The following is a 19,430-nucleotide window of genomic DNA, read 5'->3' on the forward strand; positions in this document are numbered from 1 at the left end:
TCCATTAAGCAGTACTATACATGTTATGTCATTCGAGCATGTGATTCATACAACCCGAAAATGGAACCATTATGGCCACCGGTTTTTGTGTCAACGGTTCAACTGTCCAATTTGAATGGGCGGTCTGTTCTAACAACAAAAATTAAAAAATAAAAGAAAAATAACCAAAAACCATTGAATGGGTCGATGGTTCGACCGCCCGGGTCAATGAGTCATTGATCGATTCAATAGTTTTTGGCTAGGGACCGGGATTGGAATAAAACGGAACCGGTTGCCTAGACGGTTCCCAATTAAAAAATAAAAAATGGTCAAAACCATTGAACGGGTCAATGGGTTGATAGTTTGACCGCCCGGGTCAATGGGTCGTTGATCGATTCAATGGTTTTTGGCCAGGGACCGGGATTGGGGTAAAACGGAAATGGTTGTTTGGACGGTTCCTGGGCTGAAATGTTTAGCTCCATCTCAAAGTGGAACTTTGGACTTGATTTTCTATTTTTTTTTCCTTGGCTTTTCCAATTTGATAGATTTACCACCATTTTTTTGTGTGTTGTGTTTAAGGTCACTTTTGATTTATCTTTCAAGGTTTTGGAATCCCTTGCAATGTCCAGCCGTCCCATGGCTATGACTACAAAGTTATTTCGTCTAACTATTGACATCTAGAAAAAACCACCCGGAAACGGAATCGTTCTGGCCACTGGTTTTTAGGTTCACGGTTCGACCGTCTGGTTCGAACGAATGGCCTGTTCTAACATCAAAAAGTAAAAAAATAAAAAATAGCCAAAACTGTTGAACGGGTCGATAGATTAACGGTTCAATCACCCAGGTCAACGGGTTGTTGACTGATTCAACGATTTTTGGCCAAGGACTGGGTTTGGGGTAAAATGGAACCAATTGCCTGGATGGTTCTCAGGCCGAACATTCCTATTGTCTGGGTCAACTGGGAGTTGTCGATGTGAAACAAAGGACAACTATGAAGTAGAACTTAGAACTATCACTATATGATCGTATTATTTTATATAAGATGCTTTGCTGAAGCAATATTTAAAAAACGAGCATATGCTGATCTCTTTTAAGTCTTTATATAAATTTCAAGACTTGAATACTTATAATTACAAGTTTATTATTAAGAAATCATTTTCTTTTATAATGTAGCAAATAGAAATATTGCAATTTCATTACAGCCCTACGAAGCAGGGGCCCCTCTGCTTGTTCCGTAAAAAATACCAAAGGCTTGCAAGCATATTCAGCTCTTACCTGGTCAGATCTGATAAACTCAGGTAATAATAGGGTTTTTTACGCTTAAAACTTACAAAACTTCAAAGTCTAGGTTGGACCGGGTTTGTGTGCTTTCTTATTGGTTTATGATTGGATCTACCCTGATCCAGCCCAGACTTACCCTAATGACTGTATCTCCCCTCTCGCTCTGTGTGGCTCTTCATGGGCCGGGCCATGCCAAGCTTTGAAAACGTTGGGACTTGAACCCGAGCTAAGCCCTCATATAAAGCCCAAAATCTGGTCTGGACATAAAGAATCCTAGTACGTAGGAGGGGTGTAATTTCAGATTTCTACTGCAGTCTATTTATCACTTTTTTTTTTTAATGGAAGGATTAATTTGTAAAATTTATCAAAAGTAGGGGAGAGTGTTGAAGATGCAAGGAAGGTTTAAAGCAGTTGTCACAGAATACAGGGGAGATTTAAATAATTTACCCTTTCAAATAACACAGTGATTCAGTGGCTAGAACCCTCGGCCGGAAGACCTCAGTTTCTGACATCGCAGCTCGCAGGCGGGGCCTGTAACTGTAAGCAATGGAGGAAGATCTTTCGAACACCAAAGAGATGTCGGGTAAAATTCTAGATACGATTGCTCAGAAGAAACACGCAGCGATGATCGAACGCCTCTCCAACCTCCACCAGTCTCGTCTCCAGCAGTCCATATCTCGTAAGTCCGATTCCAACGGTCCATCTCCTTTTGAATCAACAAAATCCTTCTTAGATCGCTTCTCTGAAGCTAAACGGTCGATTCAGAACGAACTCGATCGTTGTCGACAGGTTTCCGACCCTGATTCGAAAGCTCGTTTAAAATCTGAGCTTGAGAAAATATCAGTCTCCATTTCCGATCTTGAGAGGCTCGTCTCTGAGAATTCCTACTACTTGCCCTCCTATGAAGTCCGTTCGTCTCTGAAAACAATATCTGAATTGAAGGAAAGTTTAGATAATGTGAATTCTGAGGTATTGCCAAAAAAGAAGTTTGCTTTCAAGAATAAAGCGACAAAGAAAGATCAAACTAGTGTGGCTCAAGGCCCTGATGTTAGGGTTTCTGATAAGGTTGTAGCCGAAAAGTCGAATTTTCAGATTCGGGAATCTCCGGGGTTTAGGAATAGGGAGGGTGGGATTTTGGTTAAGCATTTTAAGAGTTCGGAAGAGGGAGATTTCACCCTTTCTGATCTTAACTCCTGTGAAGTTCGCCTAACAGGTGTCCTTAGAGCGCTCTTCATTCATCGCTTGAGGAACTGTCGGGTTTTTGTTGGGCCTGTTCTGGGTTCAATTCTAATCGAAGAAGTTGACAGGTGTCTCTTCATGTTAGCATCTCATCAAATTAGGATTCACCATGCTAGGGAGACGGATTTCTATCTCCGCGTTAGAAGTAGGCCCATTATCGAAGACAGCAGCAGTGTGAGGTTCGCTCCCTACCTTTTGTTTTATGAAGGGATCGAAAAGGATCTTAACGATTCAATTCTTGATGGAGAGACTGGAAATTGGGCCAATGTGGATGATTTCCGGTGGTTGCGAGCCATCCAATCTCCTAATTGGTCCATTTTGCCTGATGATGAGCGTGTTTCTACGGTAAATATTTCCAATTCGGAGACTCCAAGCCAAAGCGAAGAGATTTAGTATTTTCCCCTGGTCTTCTTCGGAGTAGTAAATTGCAGAGGATAAAGGACAAGCTATGCTAACCAAACTGCAAAGCAGGTAATTGTGTTTATTTGTATGTGGTATTGAAGTGAATCAGAATGTGAAGCTTGAAACAGTTTTAAGTGTCCTGCATTTTTTGTTGCATTTCTCATGTATGAACATTTATTCAATTTTTTATGAACGTAAGGGAAAGGAATTCTGTGCCTGTGTTATATACTATCTAGCTGGTATCAAGAAATATTATTTGTCTTTCTCTTGCTTTTGATGTTATTGTGGATCTGGGTGGTTGTTACCAATTACAACTTGCCAGGGCAGGTCGGTGATGGGGAAAAGGTTTTGAGTCTTATACAAGTTAAGAATTTTGGACATCTTGGGAACAATAAGGAGTTTGATATAGTCATACCAACTACCAACAACCTCATAGCTGCTATCTGACGAGACCGGATCTGCTCCTCACACCTGACGCCTCACACGCAATCCCACCATGCATTTGGAGCATCTCCCATACTTATCAATTATTATTCACCGGAGATGTTCTCAATGCACGGTGGATGTGCATGTGAGGCGCCCATTTGCGAGGAGCAGATCCCGTCTCCTATCTGACAGTTACAACGATGAATTGTCTGGGTTTAGTCCATGAATGCAGCAAGTTATTGTTGCTAACTTGTTATCATGTGCAGTGTATCTGTACCTATATCCATGCTTATTTTTTTACCTACCATAACTAATAAGGGCTGTACTATTATACTTGAAAAACTTGTAACCAATGAACCAGTATAATAAAAGTCTAACCAATCAAGTGGTATTTATCAAAATTCATGGGTGGTTTTGGTAGGTCAAAGCCCTTCCAGTATCATGTCTTTCTGGTAGCATAGATTTTCCCTACTAATAAATATCAAACTCTTCAATGTTTCATCCTTTTTTCTTGAAATTCTAAACTATTCTATTTTAATAACGAACAACAAAAATATATTCAGGTAGTTTGAAAGATATGTTTCTAAATTCTATGAAAGCCGTTTCTATTTTTTTATTGTTTTCCAATGCCAATTTAAGTGAAGGAATCCAAATATTAGATAAATTCCATTAGGGGTTTATGTAATTTGAATAATTTCTGTTCTAAATTATTATTAGAAACTTAAGCAACGAAGACTGAAAAAGATATTAAGTTTTTTTTTGGTAAAGGAGGAGTATCTTTGTTCAATATTAATATAACCATCCTCACCTACTAGAAGAAAAAAAAGGTTCATTTGGAATCATCATATCCTCCCCAATGTTTCCTTCAAGTGGGGCATAATATGTGGACAAGATCCTGATGATGCCATTTGATTCTGACGAAGCAGATAATCAATATTGTACTTCATGCAAAAAATAATTCAAATGATCAAATCTTCTGATCTATTATACTTTTGTCCACAGTGATCTGACATTTTTCTTGGGATTTCTTAATAGATCTGACTATCACTATTTCCTGAAAGACCTACTCCGTACTAACTTTTAAATGGATTCAAGCTTGAACCTATCCAAAACCCTTGGGACAAATCCCCCCCCCCCCCCCCCCCCCCCTCTTGTTGTTTTTGTTTGTGTGTGTGTGTACGTTTTGTGAGAACTAGCTTAGGATGTTGTCTGCAAATATTCATTATTCACTTATAGTAAGATTCTTTCTGAGGGGTAAACATATTTATTTTTTTATGTAAATGACCAGTGGTGTGATTGATTGTTCCAAAAAATTTTTCCAACCCTTTTCCTATTTCCTTTGTTTTTTTTTTCTTTTTCCTTTTTCTTTTTGTGCAATGGCATTAGTACAAGTGCATGGGAGTGCAAATGAGAAAATTGCAAATGTTAGTTCATTTTGGCTTCAGGTTTTACTTTACTTCATGTGCACTGCGAACAATCAAAAAAAGTAAAACCTATAACAAAATTAAACCAAAAATATGGACTCAACTCGTTTACATTCCCATACTTTTGCACTAGAGCAAATGAAATTAAACTGCAAACAAATGAGGAGTAGCATGAATCCTTTGTTTCCATTGTTGGTAAGACTTTTCAATTTGCGTGAAGTTAAAATCTTGTATCTAGAGGGTAACTTGGCATATCATGCCACAATTCCACATAATAGTTGTATTAAGGATGGATAAAAATGTGTTTGTGTCTATGTATTGTTGCCGGGGGGGGGGGTTGAGGTCAGATTTAGAGAGGATAGAGGAAACAACTGTGAATGGAGTGCAAAAAGCATTAAGAACTATGCTGAATCAGATGGCTGTTCAACTCCTAAATTGTGGAGTTGACCCCCAAGAGGACTGGTGCTTCCAATAGATGACTCTGGCTACCAATTCTCCATTACACTGAAATAAAAAGGAAAATAATGATTTTGCAGGATTTAAAGAGCTTCTTGATTTTTTTTTTTTTTTGTAATTTCTTTGAAGGGCTAGACAATGGGGGTAGCCCATCCCCCAATCCAGGTGCAGGCAGTATTCGATCCCAAGCCTCCGCTGCAACCAGAAGGAGACCTTACCAACCAGCTTGTTAGCACCTTTGCAAGAGCTTCCTGATGTTTATTCATAAAAAAGTCCAGATGTTTGTTTTGACAATTAATCCATAAGTTACTGAAAAGTGTTTTTCTTAAAAATGAGAATACTTGGAAAGAAATATCCTGAAAGTTTCATGGGATTCTATTTCTCCAAGATGAGAAAAAAATATTGGGTTTGTCTTAATGCCCAAACATTTGATTTCAGTCTTCTCCCAAAAAGGTAATTTGTGGTATTAGTGTCAAAATTTATACGTGTACATATATAGGAGTATTATCAAAAAACACTTGCCAATGAGAAACAAAATATCTCTTATCTCATCATAAACAAAGAATCAAAAGAAAAATAGGAAGGGGACAGGACATCCCTGACTTGTGGGTGGATGGTGAGACATGAAGATGCCATGCCAACTGCACATCAAAAAAGAAAAGCATTTCTTCTGATGAGGATTTCTTATTTGGTATTCTACCATTATCACTCAACCCATACCACCCAAACATCCAGCGGGACTATATTCCAGAGAGCTTTAATCTAACAGGTGTTTCCTCTTTCTCTCTCTCTCTCTCTCTGTCTCTCTCTAGAGCTGGAGTAATTTTGCTATTGATATGTTGCCCCTCTCTTGTTGATGTATTTGGTTTTCTATTGTGTTTGTAATTTCCAAAAAGATGAAATGACTGTTTGCTTTTAGTGGTGCATTGTAAGGGCATTTTGTCCATAGAGAGAGGGAGAGGTGTCACTGTAGTTTGTTGAATTTCTGCAGGTGTCACTATATTTCTTGTTATTAGTTGTTTCATAGATTAATGTGAGACTTAAAATATGTTGAATTGGAATGCTTTCTTTACTGATTTAAAGGAAACTGTCTAGTTCATTTGTAATCTTAGTTTACCTGTAAAGTGTAACTAGTTATCCATGTATCTTGACCGGAAGGAATTACAATGATAAAAAAAGGGGGAAATTTATTAAACTACCCCTAAGGTTTAGGAAATTGACTAACTATACCCTTGCTGTTTCAGTATTGTCTTAAAGTACCCCTACTATTTCTGACAATTGACTAAATCCTCCTTACCGTCAGTGTCCGTTAATGGAAGGATTAAAAAGACTATTTTGCCCTTCACTCAGAAAACTCAAAACTCTTGGTTCAACGGAAGACATCGTCTTTGGTTCCGATAAATGCTGAGGATCGACCAGCCTTGAAATCTCAGGGGTTGTGATCAGAGATGTAGAACAGATTGAGGTGGAGGGGGTCGAGCAACAACCCTTCTCTCTCTCTCTCGCCCCCTATTCTCTCTTTTCTCCACTGTTCTTATTACTGATTTATGCTACCATTTCTCTCTCTCCATTTTCCCTTTGAATATCGATTTCAGCTTATTTTCATGGTATCAATTATCAAAGCACCAGTTATAACCTGAATCAGTTATTTCTTTTCTAATCTTTCTCCTTTTGGCATAGAGGAACACGATTAGTGCAAGATCATTCTTTTGAAGTATGAGGAAGATAATTTTGTCAGAGTTTTAGCTGAGCTGCACACAAGCAACCATGAGAAAACCAGACGCCTGTCAATCCAAAGGGGTTGCATCAATGTTCCACAAAACTTGGATTTCTCTTGTCTTCGCTCTCTGTTTATATTTGGTATGGATAGGTCGACATGTTCCTTGGAACAGACACTTTTTCCTAGGTTTAAGTTATTGAATGTTCTGGATTTAGAGGATGCACCATTGGAGACCTTCCCTGAAGAAGTTGCAGGTCTGTTGCTCCCAAGATATATGAGTTTGCGGAATACAAAGATCAGGATGCTGCCCAAGTCCTTGTTGAACCTCCAGAGTCTGGAGAAGGTGGATCTTGAGCACACTCATATAACTGAATTGCTTGTTGAGATTTTCAAGCTCCAACATCTATGATATCTTCTGGATGTTGCATTAATTTGCAACGACAGTGGCAGAGATGGGAGAACACAGGGGAACGGGAGAGAGACGGGCACGTACCCGCCTTGAATCTGGCACAGAGACGGGTTTTGAAGAAGATCCTGCTTATTCCTTTGTTAACTGGAGGGTTCAGCGGGAGCATCCCCGGATTCGGAGGCGGGGTTGTTCAAGCAATTTGATGGAATATCTTTGCAAACTTCTGGCCCACAAATTCCCGTTGGAAATCTAGGCTTGTAGGAGTTGAAATCTGGGTCGCTGTTCCTCTTCATCTTCGACCTGAAGAGCAGTGGCAATGATTTATCTCCACCCCTCTCTCTCTCTCTCTCTCTCTCTCTCTCTCCTCTAGCTTCCTTCCTCCACCGTGAAATTCTCATCGCCTCGTCCTCTTCACACCCCATCATCTCCCTTTTTTTTGTCGTTCAAACTAAATCACTGTTGCCACTGCAACTTCCGACGGCAGTGGTCCTTCCTCTGCTTTGTCTATTTTTCGATCGAAAAAAATCACTGCCGCCGCTACCTCCATAGGTTGCAGACTTGCAGAAATGGCCCCCAAACTTCTGGACAGGACAAGCCAGAAAGGGTATTTTGGGTATAGCTTAAAATTAAATCAAACACGTGAAATCACGTGCAAACGGTCAATGACGGAGACTTAATGGGAAGGGAGCTATGCATCAATTGTCAGAAACAGTAGGGGTACTTTAAGACAATTTCCTAAACCTTAGGGGTAGTTTAAGAAATTTGCCCAAAAAAATTATAATCAGACTCCAGATTTCCTTATTGTAATATGAATGTGTGATCATTTCCTTGTCATCTTTAATGTGCTTTCCTCCAAAATGATTGAATTTTTAGCATGGAATGCAAATGCCTTCTAGTAGTGATTATTTGTAGTTATTACTTATTACTAGTATTATATATAAAAGAGAGGTCTTGTAAACAGTCTACACCATTTATGGGGAACAAATGGCTTTTATTTTTTGAGTAGAACTCAAGTTCACATTTTCTTCATGGATTGTTTCCCAACTGAATAACGAGATTCAAAGGGTAGCACTTGGCTCCCATACTTAACACAGACCTGCAAATATTCCTCTGAAAATGACCACTTATGATAGATGTTTTTTGGGCAAGTGGCATGAACATACTGTTTGCAACAAAGGATACAATATGAAGAATTATATACCTCCCCAACATTGGTGCTACAGGCATATTTCAAGGGAAGTGAGATGGAGCAAGGGAGATGAGAGCCACTTTCACATGGATTATTATCTGCAAACGGGCAGATACACTAGCAGGACTAGCAAGACAAGGGATAAACAGAGTGGATTTAACCATGATGTCAGGGAGGTGCATGCAATTTTGAACAAGAGTGTTTATAGGAGGCTGAGATTGCTCAAGAGTTTGGTTGGTCGATTTGTTAATTTGGATCCAAATGAGAAAACTGTGAAGGAGTGGGTGGCTGCTGCATGGAGAACAAATGATTTTTTTCAAGTGAGAAAACTGAACACTGGGTTCATCTTGTTCATTTTTGAAAATGAGAAGGCAGAGAACATTTTGTACCGAGAACATAAAACAGTTTTGGTCTCCTGATCTGAGGATTGGAAGATGGAACCCACTGGTTGGTGCTCTCAGAGATGTTGGACCAACAAGTTTGGTGTGGATTAATGTTTATGATATTCCTCTCCATGCTTGGTGTTTCCAAGCTTTTGAAGCTGTAGTTGAAACCTGTGTAAGATTCAGATTTATTGATCTAAGAACAAGCTCCTGGAGGAATCTAGTTTTCGCGCGTATCCTGGTTGAAGTGGATGAAATCCATCTGGTTCCTTCCTCTCTGCCTCTGAGTTTGTGGGAGAGACATGATTTGAAACTTGTGATTGAGGGCTCGTATCCCAAGAGATGGGTGGAGAATATGAGTTTGTGGGGGAAGAATGGTAAAATCCCACAGATTCGTGATGATACAAATTGGGAATCCAACAGTCAGTTGGACTTGGAGATTTCAGAGGTTGAAGATGAGGGTAGTTTCTGAAATTCGGGCATTATTTCCCCTATGGAGAGCAGTGAACTGGGTCTCGATATGTGTGGTGGTAGCTGGGACTCGAAGAGTCAAGGGGGATCACAACCTAAGGACATTTCAAATTCTAAGCCTAGTCCACTTTCTTTGGAAATTTTTGGGGATCATGTACAAAAGGGGCTGATGGGACACATGGAGGGTCAAAAGGTTAAAGATGTGGGACCAAGGAGAGAGATGGAGAAAAGTCTGAATAAGGGAGTGGAAGAGCCATCTTGGGCTGTGAACTTGGATGGTGGCCTGGGTGGGGAACAACACTTGAGGTCTAGTTTTAACAAGAGGGGAGACTGGAAGAGGCTGTCCAAGTTCCCAGTTGATAAGAGACGAGGAGTTAGTTTTAAAAGGAAGAGAGTTTTGAAAAATAATTGAAAGTTTGAGAGTAGGTTTAGGGAGCCTTTGAGAGGTGACAAAGAAAGTAAGAATCGGATCAAAGAGGATAAAGGGGAGAAGCTCGCTGGTTTTAGTGACGATTGTATCAATGGCAAGGCTGGTCTGTCTACAAGTACGTGTCATCTCTGTTTCAGTTGTCTACAGTGGTGTGCGGTGACCATGTCATTCAGGATGGTGCTATTGGGTCATCTAAAGAAATTGGTTTTTTTTTTTGGTGGAGTCACGTTTTAAAGGTTCAGAAAAGGAAAGTAGAAGGGATGGAATTGCAGTTGGGGGGAGGTATGGGGGACAGTGAAAAACAAATAGATGTTACTCTGAAGACCACACAAACTGTTGGTGTTGATGAGGGTGGCTCTGTCGGAGATGCGAGGGACAAGATTATCTCTGTGATCAAGCCTTCATCTGATTCTCCAGTTAGTTTTGAGGAGGTTGTGGTTGGTAAGCTAGGTGTTGATTTGGGTCGCAGGAGAAAGTTTGAAGAAAGACGTGAAGCTGAGGTTGGATTAATTCCAAAGAAGTCTTTGGCTTCTAGTAAGATGTATATTGTCCATGTTATGAAAGTTTTCTCTAGGCTGAAGCTTGTCTTGGTCAGAGCTGGTCCCACAAAAAATTTTAAGAAAGTTTACAAAAGAATGGATGTGAAGACAAAATTGTTGGAGTTAGTCGATCCTGGTGGGGTAGTTCCCATTTGTCCTCCGACTTCAGATTCACAGTTGACTAATGCTCAACAGAAAATCAAGAATATTGGGGAAGGGAAAGAATCAGGTTTGGGGATAACAGGTACGATTTCAGAAGAAAATTTGGAGTAGAATTAGATATCGAGAAAATTGCTGACAAAAATATTGAAATTGGAAAAAGACTTGGTTTATTCTTTTTGGGAGGAGAAGCATTTGGTAGAAGAGCCATTGAAGAGTTTGAGAGGAGGGAGGAGAGCTCGAAGAAAGTTATTGTGGGGGAAGGAGGAGAGGCCTAGAATGAAGCAGACAAAGAGAGTGTTGATCTAGGTAAATGGATTTATACTAAAGGGATGTTTGACAATATGGTTGATTTTGTTTCTAAAAACAAAAACAACTTCCATGTCAGCAAAACAGTATAAATTTGGTGATGTGGCAGTTGTTTTTGTATCCAAAAACAAAGCCACCCATGTTGTTGAACACCCCCTCAGTGGGAAGTTTTGAGGTTAAAATAGTATTCACTACTCCATATAGCTAAATAACTAATTAAATAATTTGGTCCTATTGCTATGCACCTAAATCATGTATGACACTGAACAATTAGCATATACAAGGCAAGAGATGAAGGGCTTGTGAACAGTCAATACCAATGGTGTTTTCTTTCAGTTAAAGTATCTAAAGAATTCTTTATGTGTATTAGCCACCCATTAGCATTAGTTTATAGCCAACCATGGCTTTTTAAAATAGAAAACCAAGTTTCTTTTTAAATTTTTATTGCAGAGTACAATGATGAATCAAGAAAAGAGCTTCTCAAATATCTTATACCAAAAACAAAAATCTTATGTAGGGGCTACAAATCAATGTTGCATGAGCTTTTCTATTGGATGAAGTGTCAGTGTTGGACACATGTAGGATTCCAAATTTCCAATATTCCATCAGTAACTTGAGGAACACTGCTATCAATACTCCTTTTTGTTAATTTTTTCCTTTTCCTCATTTTGGTTGACCAATGTGCAACCTGCTAAAAGGGGAAGCTGTTCAAACTGATGCCTCCTGATTTCTGATTGCTGCATATGGTTCCAGAAGTTTGTAGGTGTCATGTCTAAGAAACTTGTGGTTAGGTTATTAAGGTATATTGCTCTTCTCCTGTGTATGGTTGAAGTTCAATATTGTATTTATGAGAAACTTATTTTTGTTATGACTTTGCAAGCTCTAGATGCTTGAGCTTTGGTAGCATTCAGGCTATGCATGTTCTGAAGGATACTATTGAGCATTGACAGTCTGCCTTGGAAGACTTTTTTTATCAAAAAAAATTTAAACTTAAATCTCGAAGTGATTGAGTGCAACAGTTCCTGCAAGTTTTATCTTGTATTCAAGGAGATGGAAAGAAGTCTTGAACTTTGTATTTTTTCAAGTGATCAGTTACCTGTCATGTCTTTATGTTTCACCAATGTACCAATTGTAATATAACTGTTATGCTATCTATTTTGCAGCTAATTATGTGTGCCCCTAAGGCCCTAACATATTAATATCAATTTGTTCAAGATTTATTTATATTTGCTACTTTCCATATCACTAGAAGGTGGAACTTTTGGTCTGTGGATCTCTTGAGCAAAGGTTTATTTGGCACTTCTTCCTAATTTCTTCTTCTTAGATGTCAGGTAAATGTTCTCAATAGATTGGGAACTCATCTTCACAAGCTTCATGAAAACCTGATGCTTTCTTTGCTGCTATTTGTTTTCTATTTCTTTTCTTAAACTCTCCTTTTCTTATGGTTTTGTTCTGAGGGGCTGGTATGGTTAGTCTGATGGGCTAGTTCAAAAGCCACAATGGTTTGCAGGATTTACCCCAATTAAGGTCAGAGTGGCTCGGCCCACACCGACATAGCCAAATGATACTAAAACTGGTCTATATTGTATCTTTCTCAGCCATCAAACTCAATTAGTAGTTGTTGGTCCATTTTTTACTCGGTGGAGTCAATTTGCACCCCGACCAACTCTTGGAGTCAACCATTTCCACCCACTTGTTTATATTTAATAAAATAGAACACTTGCTGACTTCAGAGAAGAAAAATTACTCTTCAATTTTCTCATTTGCAACTTTACAAAATCCATATTAATACTTTTAATCAAAACTTTTTTTTTATTTACTCAGACATGTATGCAAGTAAACTTGGTTTGAATGCAAGTCCAAGTTCGCTATAGTCCAAACAGATATTACAGTGTAGGTAAAAGTCTGAAGGTTTGCCATGAGATTATTTCGTAGCCTCTCTGATATGTGGGTTTTATGGGGGTGGACGTCAAGAAATTAGATTTGCAGTTCAGAACAAGAATCACGTTCAGGCAATGTTTTATTAAACCAAACAGAGCCTAAATTCTTAAATCTAAGTTACTCTTGGAAGAGCATAAGCCCTCAATTTTGATTTAATTCAAGGATTCAAGATGCAACGGGAATTGTCAAAAACACCGATTAGATTGCTCAACTATTTTGCGTTTTTGTCAATGCTAACCAACTAATGGACAGGGACAATTAGGGGCCCAACGTGGGTTGGGTTGGGTTAAGACTTAAACATTTTTCTGAATTTTGAGTGCGCTCGAGCCCAAACCCAGGCCTTATATACTTGAAATTCTTCGAATTGGGCCAATTGGCAACCTGGCATCCATATAAACAATATTTGACCATTTTTTTTTTAATTTCTGTATTTAAATTCCATAACGAAGGACGATGACGAAAGTGGTGACGAAAGAGGTTGAGATTAACATTAAGTCTCCTGGTATACGATTGTTGGGACACCCATCTTGAGAAGATAAAGAAGTTGTAAGAAATTATGTCTCAGTTTGAGCTCATGTGTTACGCTCTCAGGACTCAGATGTTGACCGAGTCATCAGCTTTTGGAAAGCTGACTGGAGAGGGAGAAAGGAGAAAAGCTTGAGATTAGTTAACCTACATCCTTCTGTAGTTATGTTATATAATTGCTAAAACAGTAAGATACAATTATTTGGTTTCAACTTCATACAGAATAGACGAGATAACCACCAGATGAGTGGTGATTCATTAATCCAACGGTCACGATCACAAAAACAAGAATTAAAAAAAAAAAACGCATATAGGATGAGTCAATACAGAGAATGGGTCAATGGCGACCCTGGTTGATTTGCTCTGGTCATGGTCAATCAGGCGAAACCCTGGGAAGGAGAGCAGAAACGCAGACGCTGTTGGGCCTCAAACAAGTTTTCCCATGTGACCTACCCCACCATTACTCTTTTTTCAATAAATGGATGATATAGACTGTAGACTGAGCGTTTTCAGTCCTCAATTGGCAAAGAACCTCCCAACACTAAGGGTCTGGTTGCTCAGAATAGGGGTCTGGAATTGGAATCGGAATAAGCCATTTGGAATTTGGATTCCAACTGTTTGGTTGGATGGAATTGGATTCCCATTTTCATTCTTGGTGGAAAGGTCCCTCCTATTCCAGCTCATTTCAATTCTCATTTCAATTCGTATCTGAACCAAACAGACTGGGAATATACCATTTCAATTCTGATTGTAAACCAAATGGAGGTTTTACGGGTTCAATGGTTATTTTGAGAAGTTTTGGAGGTTTTACGGGTAGCCTTCCGGTTCCAGTGAGTCCAATCTAGTTTTCAAAAGTCAAGAGCAGAAATGAAAGACACATGAAATTGGCTAACATCCAAAATAGTTTTGGGGTTGAAGACAGTATTATCTGTTGTCCGACTTAGACCGGACTGTATGTTTGAACCACTGACCTTACCAGGTTGTAGTTAATTAACGGGTTTCACGGTCTGGTCTAGCCAGCTTGCTAGCTAATTGAAAATTGAGTTCCCACCAAGTAAGGGGTTGGAAACTTTTGACTACCTAAATATTTGATCTAGGGGCAAAGCATAAATTTTTAGATGTCTTTCTCCTCTTTTTAGTTTTCATAACAAAATAAAAGAAGAAAAAACCTAAGATACTGGAAAGACTTAGACAATCAAAATCCCCGTGAATTTTGATGAAAAACCACCTGATTGGTTACCACTTTTATAATGTCAGTTGATAAAAGAACATCTTTCATTTAGAAGATGTTTACAAAATGAATGTTTTTTTTTTTCATTTGTTTTTGAAAATCACCATATCACCCAACAAGGTAAACACATTCTGAACCGTAATTTTGTTTTGAAAAGCAAAAAGAAGTTGGTTTTGTTTAAAAAAAAAAGATTTATGTTGTTGAAACAATCAGAATAATGTTTTTAAAACAAAAAACAAGTTTTATACTACAAATACTTGTATGATTTATAAAACTTTCTGAAATTCAAGAACACATTTTTATTTAAGTTTTTGAAATAAAAAACACATTACAACCATGAAGACGTTTTGTGCTTCTTTTTTTTTTTAAGAACTAATTTGTTTTCAAATCAGATGGTTTGATTTATTTTTAAAACTTAGAACAAGAAAAACAATTCACATTGGAGAACAATCCATAAATCAATACTCCAAAAGAGCATCATCATATTTTGTCATACTCAACGGCAAAATCGCAATCAAGAAAGAAGAAGAAAACAAAAGAAAATGGTTGATAAACACTTAACCATAAGTGGGTTATTATTTTTTGTCAATAAAAAGGAGGAAAACCAATTTTATTTTGTCATCTTGTATCTCAATTCTCAACACAAGTGGGTGGAATAAGAATTAGGAACCCTAAAAAAGGATTTAAACTAAGAAGGTGCATAAGTAGGTGATGAAAAGGACATGGTGCTCTATTATTTTCCAAAGGCAGACCAGAAACTGTGGGCAATGCTTTTCAAGATTCAATGATTCAACTCCTTTGTTCAGACGAGCAAGATAAGCCTTTTGTTTGGTGCATTGGAAGTGAGATGACAAGTTAACATTTAAAATATACTAAATTATTTTTTTAAGGAGTAACTTAGTTTAAAACATTTTATAATAAGTTTGGATGCTAAATGGAGATTTGAAACATGGAATATCCTGGCCATTTCATGCCTCACTTCTTTAAGAATTTATTTATATATTAAGTATCGATGATGAATTCTAGTAAACAATGAGTGTACGAAACTCTTGGAATGCAAAATTAAGCTTCGTTAATACCCAAGAATTGCACTAACTCGATGTTTACTAGCATCAAATTTAAAAGCTCTTTAGGACTGGATGTTGCCAATGCCTGTTAATTTGGCAAATATTCCTCTCTCTCTCTCTCATCCTTTCTTCTTATCCAACTCGAGTGGGAAATACAAGAAAATAGATAGGACAGAGCAAGGATTAGTAGAAACAGTGACTCTCTCTCTCTCATCTTCTTTTCTCATATTCCAACTTGGGTGGGAAATTGATAGAATAGAGCAAAAGATTGGTAGAAGAAGAAAGTACGCAATGGATAGCCAGGAGAGGCTGACAGGTGTTTGTGAAGTAGTAAAATTCTATGGGACTGAATGAATGTTCCTAATGGCTATTAATTTGATAAATATTACTCTCTCTCTCTCTCATCTTTCTTCTTATCCATCTTGGGTGGGAAATACAAGAAAAATATACTAAAGAGAGCAAGGGTTGGTGGAAGAAGAAAGTATGCCAGTGATAGCGAGGAGAGGCAGGCAAGTGTTGGTAAAGCAATAAAGACTATGGAACTAAATGTTGCCAATGGGTCTTAATTTGACAAATGTTCTCTCTCTCTCATTTCTTTTCTTTCCTCTTTATTCAGTTGTAGGCAAGTGCTGGTAAAAGCAGTAAAGGTGGATTGTAGACATGCCACTTTTCATGTCTAAGCCAATATAACGTCATATGGACACTGCTAATAGGAGTGTTGGTGTTAATGTTAATGGACCAATTTTGGGTTCGGATCAATAAGATATATTGTTAATAATGTTAACGGATCAATAAGATATATTGAATTGAACAAAGTCCAGACTTAATGGTCCAAATTATTTATTGGAGTGGATTGGATCTGATCCATCCATAATGAATTTATATTGAATTGGGTCAGATTGAACCAATAACCAATCTATTTATAGAAGATAAGAATACAGGTGTAAATGAAACGATCAGGTTTGGATTAGAACCAATCTAAGTTGAAACCAATTTGAACAGATTGGGCGATCCAAACATTAAATGTACTGATTTAAAATGGATTGAACTTAGACCAAATCTGGTTCAATTGACACTCCTACACACTAATCAGGCATAGTTAAAATGTCTTCCACCGCAGTAAACTATTTGGTATGAATCTTTGTGTGACAAAGCAAGAATTCTAATTCCTTTCTCTTAAAAGTTAAAACCAAAAAACAATTAGTTACACCTCCTCTTAATAACCAAAATGTTGGGGAGCCACACTGACAACAACAATCTGAGCTCTGTGAATGAAACAGAGTTGTTTTACTAGTAGAGTAAATAAAGACAGAGAAGAGAGAGAACAGAAGAAAACAGAGGACAAGTGACCCACCGGAAAAAGAAAAAGAAATCAAACAAACATATACGTCATGATACGTGAGTACGTCAAGAAAATAACAAGTAGGTTCGCTCGCAGTCTGCTCTGCATCTCCAGCAAAACCTCCCATCCCCACCTAACTCACTGCACCATTTCCATTGACCATCTCTCTCTCTCTCTCTTCCTGCAGCTGAGAATTCAATCGCCCAGGCCCAGGAGACCTGCAATTGATGATAACAATTCAATGTCTTATTTTGAAGTCAGCAGCCAGTTCATCACGTCTCATACAAATCTGCCTAACCAAACAGATTTAATATAAACATTCATTCATTAAATAAAAAAAATCGAAATCCTTTCCATCTAGAACCAGTACCACACAATCAGTTTTTTTTTTTTTTAATTAGAAGAAGAAACCCATCATCATTAATAAATTAACTATTTTGCTCAACCCCACCCCACCCCAATCATTTCTTCCTCCCTCATTTACATATATCACACCACCACTCTCGAAATGCTAGCTCCCCTTAAAACTTCAATTTACAGAAAAATACTACCCATTAAGACACAGTATTCACATCTTACATTTGGAGGATCAAATTACAGTATCCTGATCCTTGCCCTGAGATATGAAAAATTAAAAACAATAAAACAAAATAATTAAAAAAATCCATAATTTGATGTTCTTTTAATGGTTTCACTTTCAGTGTTTGGTTGAAGACTTGAAGCTTCATTCAACCAATCAATCTCCACTCGAAGGAGACCAAGGAGTCATGTCCATGGGATAGCTCCCCAGCACGCGCAGAAACGATGTGAACTCCTGCACTTCCGCCAGCGCGTTCTGAGCTCTCACCTCAGCCATCGACGCCTCGAAGTCCACGTAGAACATGTACTCGAAGTGCTTCGCCGTCCCCACGTTGGCATCGCCCACCAGCCTTATCGGGCGGTTCCTGTGCGGCCGGCTCTCGATCTTCGTCAGGCTTATATTCCGGAATGCGAACGCCGATAGCACCTTAAACAGCGTCGACGTCCCCTTGTCGTGGGCAAACACTATGCTCGTCTTGAATGGACGGTCCGTCCGGGGGATTATAGGCTCTCGAGCCAGCATCACGAACCGGGTCACATTGCTCGAGTCGTCCTGTATCCCGTCCGCCAGCACCTCCAGCCCGTATAGCTCCGCCGCCCGCGCGCTCGCTATGGCCGCCGTGTCCCGCAGGTTGTTTGTCGCCACGAACTCTGCTGCTCCCGCCGTGTCGTCCACCGCCTCTCGCACCACGTTGAGACCCATTTTAGTCAGAGTCAGCTCGCACTGAGAGAGGGCTTGCGGGTGGCTTATGACACGGCTCAGGTACTCCTTCTTCACTCCGGGCAACGCGAGCAGGCAGTGGTGGACGGGGAGCTGTACTTCCCCCACGATGTGGAGGCGATGACGGAGGAGCAGGTCGTAATTCCGGTGAATGCTACCCCCCAGAGAGTTCTCGACGGGCAAGACGGCCCGGTCGGCGATCCAGAGCTCCACGGCTTGAAACGCCACTTCGAACTGGTCGCAAGGGATGGCCTGGCAGTTGGGGTAGGCCTTGCCTGCAGCAGCTTCGCTGTAAGCTCCGGCGACGCCCTGATAAGCGACGCGAAGCTGGGAGCCGTGCATCGGGGCGGGAGAGAGATCGGTGATGGTAAGGGGTTTAGGGAGATTGTTGTCGATGGGGACGAGATCTAGGGTTTTGTGACCGTTAACGGCAGTTAAGTCAGCGTTGCCGGTCTTCTCCGTCTCCTGCTTCTGGCTAACGACCTTGCTAGCGAGGATGGCGCACGAGCTCTGCCAGTCGTGGCGGTTGGAGCCGACGACGCCGGAGAAGTTAGCTGAGTCGGGGCGGTGGATGCATTGGACGAAGATCCGAGTGGGAGTGGTGGTATAGCGCTGGTAGTGATGAGGGGTGAAGCGCTTCGACCTAAGTAGGGTTGAATTGGGGGAAGGTGAGATGGCCTGCATGGTGCTGATAATTTGATCAGAATTTGAGCAAATTCGTTTTAGAAGAAAAGCTTGGTGTTCTCTGAAGGGAACGTCAAGCTGAGAGAAAAAGGAAGAGGGATTGGGGTATTTATATTATTATTTAGGGTTGGAGAGAGAAAGAGAGACAGAGGACAAGACTGGAAAAAGAGAGACTAAAAAGAGGAGAGGAGAGAGAATGTGAACGACTGAATCACTGCACTGGACTGAATGGTTTTAGTCTTTTCAAAATTTGATGATAATTCCAATTCCGCTCAACCAAACAGTTGGACCAATTGGAGCTCATACACCAAACGGGGCCTAAAACTGTTCCCACTAATACCTTGCTTTTTGATTATCAAACGATAGTCTACACGATTGGGATCTAAAAAAATAATATATTAAATGTTATTTTATAACAATTCACTCTCATCATACTTTGGAATCAGATAAATGTGATTTAAGGTATAATTTATTTTCTAGAAACAAATGAGAACAAAAATAAATGCCCAATACGCTTTTGCCAA

General features: G+C 39.4%; 1 protein-coding gene and 1 pseudogene across 3 annotated transcripts; one reads left to right on the forward strand and one right to left on the reverse strand.

Moving 5' to 3' along the window:
- The first annotated feature begins 1,648 nt into the window (after window positions 1-1,648).
- Window positions 1,649-12,014, forward strand: POR (C-CAP/cofactor C-like domain-containing protein). Of its 2 annotated transcripts, none has more exons than XM_010279922.3 (2): window positions 1,649-2,970; window positions 11,267-12,014. In XM_010279922.3, exon 1 carries the CDS (start codon window positions 1,807-1,809, stop codon window positions 2,890-2,892), a length of 1,086 nt encoding a protein of 361 aa, XP_010278224.1. In that variant the 5' UTR covers window positions 1,649-1,806; the 3' UTR covers window positions 2,893-2,970; window positions 11,267-12,014. The 2 variants fall into 2 exon arrangements, with proteins under 2 accessions (XP_010278224.1, XP_010278223.1); XM_010279921.3 differs by having other exon boundaries at window positions 11,334-12,014.
- Window positions 12,015-17,449: 5,435 nt separating this feature from the next.
- Window positions 17,450-18,997, reverse strand: LOC104612491 (arogenate dehydratase 3 pseudogene; annotated as a pseudogene). Its single transcript, XR_016083034.1, has one exon. The product of XR_016083034.1 is annotated as an arogenate dehydratase 3 pseudogene (transcript).
- Between the last annotated feature and the right edge of the window lie 433 nt (window positions 18,998-19,430).

The sequence above is a fragment of the Nelumbo nucifera genome, chromosome 2, assembly GCF_055504915.1.
Source record: "Nelumbo nucifera cultivar China Antique chromosome 2, China Antique-T2T, whole genome shotgun sequence".
Taxonomy (NCBI): domain Eukaryota; kingdom Viridiplantae; phylum Streptophyta; class Magnoliopsida; order Proteales; family Nelumbonaceae; genus Nelumbo; species Nelumbo nucifera.